Source organism: Pterocles gutturalis, unplaced genomic scaffold (assembly GCF_000699245.1).
Source record: "Pterocles gutturalis isolate BGI_N339 unplaced genomic scaffold, ASM69924v1 scaffold47199, whole genome shotgun sequence".
Classification (NCBI taxonomy): Eukaryota; Metazoa; Chordata; class Aves; order Pterocliformes; family Pteroclidae; genus Pterocles; species Pterocles gutturalis.
In genome coordinates, this window is record NW_010129896.1 from 16,449 (window position 1) to 21,850 (window position 5,402).

A 5,402-nucleotide genomic window follows, 5' to 3' on the forward strand; every position below is an offset into this window, starting at 1 on the left:
TTTTCATTTCCTTTGGTTACCAGGAGGCACAATGGAACAGAAGATTCAAGAGACCCTCCCTGCAACAGTCCCTCCTGTTCCCAGCACGCTCAAAGCACCTGTGCAGCACTCTGGGCTTTATCAGCAAACGGTCGGCATGTCCTTCGGCATGCGAGAGCATCACATCTAGATACTAAGCAAGAAGAGAGAAAGAAGAGGGGGAAAGAAAAGCAAAACAATCCCACCAGAATGGGAAAGGTAGTAAAAGTAATTTTAGATGAGAAAAGAGGCAGCAGATAATGGAGAAATAAGGATACTAAGGTAGCAACTGCTAAACAGGTTTGGAGGAGGCCAATGAGCAGTGAAATGACAAGCCTCTCCGCAATGTTTTAAGAGGTCTGGGAAGGTATCCGGTGAAGACTCGCAACACACCTCTGGCAGAGCCTCTTTCTCTAAAGCAAACCAAAATTTCCTCCAGGGTTCTCCTCTGACCCCAAGAACCTTGGTGTGAAGAAACCCTGTGTCTTCATTACCACCCCGTGAGACAGAGAAAATTCCCTCCTGCTGCTGTTAGCCTAGTGCCAGGGAACACAAATCATACTGAAAATTGCTGCATATAAGGAGGCATTTTGCCAGCAGAAACCCTGTGGTATAGAGGTAACCCCTCTCCTCCACTCCCTATCTCTCTGCCAGACACTCAACTGTCCTAGTTTGGCAACAGCCCCCAGCTCATTCACGCTCCAAAAAGCTTGAAGACAGCAAAGGAGACCTATTCTGCTCAGGAAACCGCTCCCTTCCCTGCTCCCAGCTGCTGCTAAGGCTGCCTGGAGCTGCACCCGTTGGGGGCTGCAGCCGGAGCCTGCTGACTTCACTACACACAAGTATTAAATACCAGGTTTGGCTTTTAGGCTTGACACAAGTACCACCACACACACACAAGTTTTCCAGCACCCACATAACAGACCTTCTGTCTCTACTGCAGCCGACTCACATTATCTTCCCACCCAGACCCCAAGGGAAGATGCGTCACCATCATTTTCATGGTTACTCTGCTCTGACGCTGCTGGTACAGGACAGACGTGCAGCCCTGTACCACAACACAGGAATCCTAATCACAGCAAAAGCAGCTCTCCCAGCAAAGCCATTTTTGCCCAGCGGCCTGTTCAGGAGTCACACAGGCAGATATGCTGGGCTTTGCCACCACCTAGCTGAGGACCTTGGATGAGCTCCTGTTCCCAGGCCTTGGAGGAATGATAATGTATTTACTGACCTTTGTAAAGGAGGTCAAATAGCAAAAAGATGCATCACTAGTACACCCAAGGTTCAGCTTCAGTCTGGGTCTTACAAATGGAGATGAGGGATATTCTACACACAAACCCACCAAACAGTAAATTTCCTTAGGTACCCACTAACATTACATGGTGCGCACAGACAGAAACAAGTCTGCAACATCTGCAGAGCCAGTCAGCTCCTCCTTTCCCAAACATTTGTCAGCTCTTGCAAGGAAAGTTGATAGCCTGGAGTACAGTGGTAAGTCTTGGGTTGCCAGCATCTTTGGCTTCTTCTGGCAAGCTGCCATCGTCAGGGTACCAAGCCACCAACCGCAGTGTAACACTTCCATTCCAGGAGCACACTACTGAGACAAGACTCTTAGCTGGGGCAAGCTCTGAACGACCAACAGCTGGGTCAGGCCCTATTTCCAGTCCTTTGGGCTACTAGACCCAGCTCACCTACAAAGAGGTCAGACAGTGACTCTGGTACTCACCATGACTATATTGGCCAAGTGAGCTGAGACAAGAGCATACACGCCTCCAGAGGAGCCCACCACAGGCGCAGTCATATCAGCGACTGACACTGCCAGGGACCCTGGGAGAAAGAACAAGGGTTTGTGACAAGTGCCAGCCAAACAAACACACTCTCTCCTACCCTACATCCCTCCTATTGCTTGTTCTGTGCTATTTGCTGCAGGTCAGTAATATACAGATAAAGAGAAGGGGGGAAGGAATCAATTGACTTGTGAACCCAGCTCAGTCCTGCAGTACTGCCAAGCCAGCAACTGATTGATTCGTTTGCACCAACTTTAAAAGCAGCCAAGGAAGGCAGCAATGTATCTTCAAATCTATGCTGCAAAAGGCTACTTACACCCTGATTAAAATAACAAGGATCCAGGACACAGAAAAAATGTCGTGTTCCTCATCTGAGGACAATGTAGAAGTAGCTCCCGTGCTGGCAAGACAAATATTTGCACAGTGAGAAGGAACTGTGGGCTTGTAACTTAGCACAACTGATCAAACAGTTACTTCTAAAACTTTAGAGTAAAGATAGCTAAAAACAACCTAGATGGAGGCAGGGAACACAAGACAGCAAAATGACAGGTCAATCACATACAGGCACCACTAATGACAATACATCCAAACACAGACACTGCTTCTCCTTATCCCATTTGAAGGCTTGGATCTGCTCAAAGCTCCTTTCATTGCAAATTTTAAGAGTAATTTTAAGAGATAGAGAGACAAAGGCAGACTTGGTGTCACAAGGCAGAGATAACGAAGATCGTTGTGATGAGTGGGAACAGCAAAAAGACACAATGGCAAATCTTGAGAGAGTCCTTGGTAGTACAGAATCTAACAAACTTTTTACTAATTGGTCAGCTGATTCTGGGTCAAGAAAGTGCTGAGGTTCCACCAGCCTAAGTCTGCTGACAGCTCCCTCCTTCACTGTATGGCCCTGAGACTTCTCAGCTCTTAAACATTGCCATTAAGGAAAAAGTTAATGAGAAGTTAAGAAAGGAGTAATGAGAACTTGCAGTTAAGTCCTTGGACACTGCACTGAGTTTATACCTTCAGTTTCTCGATCTCAGTCTCAACACGTCGTCTTAGTAAATTCAGACAAATGAGGAAAAAAAACAGGGAGGAGGTGGCCTGTGTCTACATTTTACTGTTTATTCCTGATTGTTCAGGAATAGTGTTATCTTTATATTGCCAGATGCTCAGCGTAAGTGTGCCTCTTTCTCTCTCTCCTGGCATATGTCAGAGAATAAAGCATGTTTAATAATTGTCTAACAAACAAATAAGGGTATCACGGGATGCTCTTCTGCGTGGGACTGTCCAGTCACATCTGTAGTTCCATTCTGCATTCAGAAGGGAAGTTTTCCCTTTCCATTTGGCACTTTCTTCCACAATTTATAGGTCATAGGGTGTGAAAGACAAGTCTATGAGGATCTGGCAGCTTGTCTGAGAAAAAATTGGATTGTTTGTGTAGCAGAAATGAACCAATAATGCTCGGTGGGCTAGTGAGCTTCAGACTCTGGCTGCAGCCTCCAGAGCTCTGGGCATTCAGCCCAGCCCAATGCCCAGTAAAACCTGTCTCTGGCCCTGCAGACCCTGCCAGTAAGTCCATGGCCACAGAAATCTGAAAGGCAGCCGTCAGCTCGCAGCACTTGCCTGGGCTCAATGGCAGCAGATTCAATGCTCACTTGCTTCGCTTACCTGTCACAGATGTGCAACGCATATTTACAGATACATAAATGAAGCCCGAGGGTTTTGTAGATGGGTCTCTCTAGAAAAGCTTATGTCTGGAAAGTTGCAGATTGGGGACCACTTTAGAGCTTATTAAAATAATAGGCAAGAGACCGTGGAGCTGGTCTGCTAACTCCTTTCCCTGCATTAAATTGTGTGGTATTTGTACCATGCCTAGTCCTGTCTCCTAGCCCAATTATTCTTTCCGCAGTCTCTCTACTGGAATGTAAAATTTATTAGTACCCAATGCAGCCCATTTTACAAAGGCTTCATCTGCTCATTATGGAAAAAATAAAATTATGTAGCTGGAAAAAAAAAATCACCATAAATCTTGGACTAAGGCAGTCAATCACTGAGTTCCACTGTGAAGCCCTTGGTTGTTCTCACGCTCTGCTCTTGTTTTAATTAGATGTTGATCTATTGTCAGCTAACTTTCATCACCTCTAAACTGCTGGAAATGCCAAGCATAAATAAAAGCAATACAGCACAAACTAAAAATCAATCAAACCCCATGGCTTCATGATTAAATGAATTTCCAGATTCCTGTGCACTGCTCACAACCTACCACCAAATACTTCTTGCTTACTCAGGCTGTAAAAAGCAGACAGAACACGACAAATGGAGGAAGAACTGGCACAGGACCTGGCCAAAAAAAAAAAAAAAAAAAAAAAAAAAAAAAAAAAAAGACTCTTCCTCCTCATGCAGGGATGCCTGTGATGTCACCTTTCTTCTGGGCCTCTATGGGAAGGAACAGCATGACCTCCACATTCAGGAAGCCCATCTAAAGAAAGGCTATTTTAAAGTAACAGGTTGTTGGTGCTTTTTTAGCAGATCTCTAAACACAGAGCCTATGCAACTAGGGTAGTTAGAAACAGATGTTAAGTTGTAGCATATTTCCCACTTCCAGCCTCCAAAAGAATTTCAACACAGAGAAGATCAGTGACCGCTCTACTCCTACACCCAAAGGTCACAAAACACTTCTCCTACACAAAAGTCAGCACAGACCACGTTCAGATGCTTCTCCATCAGGGGCATTCAGAGGTGTCACCTACCTGCCACAACTCCAGCAACGTACACAAAACTGATCCTCGCAGCTCCGTGCACCATTTCCAGAGGAACCCCAACCAAGAGCTGAAGGACAACATTGAGTCCAAGGTGTTCTATCCTGTGGCAAGGAAAAACAACAGTTGTCCTCTTTTCTAACTCTTTGTCTCCCTTCTCAACCCTTGAGACAGAGATGTCTTGGAAGTGAAATCAAATAGCACCTGCTTCATTAAAGTGAATTGTAACACTGGGGAAAAAAAAAAGTTTCCTGAAAAAAATCAGACAGTGAGCTGTGATGTTTCTTCTCTCCTTGCTGCTCATAATCTTTTTCACATCCATCCAGGTCCTTTCAGCCAAAGACCTCATAGCATGTTTGCTTCTTAGTGAGACTTCTTTTTCTTTTTTGGATTTGCTTGGGTTTGTTGTTTTTTAAATAAAGGGTTTGAAGAAGTTAAATGACTTGTACAAAAAAAAACAGCAAGATGGCAGCAGAGCCTGGAACAGAATCCAGAAGCTTGACCTGCTCCTCTCTTCTCCCCTTCTAACGATAAGTGATAGGGCGTTTCCCTGCACACATTACACTGCAAAGATGGGGAGTGGATATTAAGCCAAGAGCAAGGTAAGCCTAGCAGTCCCAGGACAGTTGCTGTTTCCTTGTGACACATAACGCCACTTAATCGTTTGTGCTACCTGACCCTCACCTTTTTCTGCTGTGCCTTCTTCAACACGATCATGGTCAGGATGGGAAGCAGAGGGCATTTTAATCTCTGGTTATGTGCCCACTGAGACACAAGGTGTATGTGATGAAGCTCTCTGTTCACCTACCCTTGTTCCCATTACAGTCAATAACAAAATTCCTGC

At 45.2% G+C, this 5,402-nt stretch overlaps 1 protein-coding gene across 1 annotated transcript in view; it reads right to left on the reverse strand.

Annotated features, from left to right (window-relative positions):
* RHBDL3 (rhomboid, veinlet-like 3 (Drosophila)) overlaps window positions 1–5,402 on the reverse strand; it is a 23,174-nt gene that overhangs the window by 2,473 nt on the left and 15,299 nt on the right. Inside the window, exons 5-6 of the mRNA XM_010080028.1 lie at window positions 4,550–4,662; window positions 1,745–1,845 (exon numbers count right to left, since the gene is read on the reverse strand). Of these exons, the coding sequence (XP_010078330.1) occupies window positions 1,745–1,845; window positions 4,550–4,662 (214 nt within the window). The remainder of the gene's footprint in view (window positions 1–1,744; window positions 1,846–4,549; window positions 4,663–5,402) is intronic.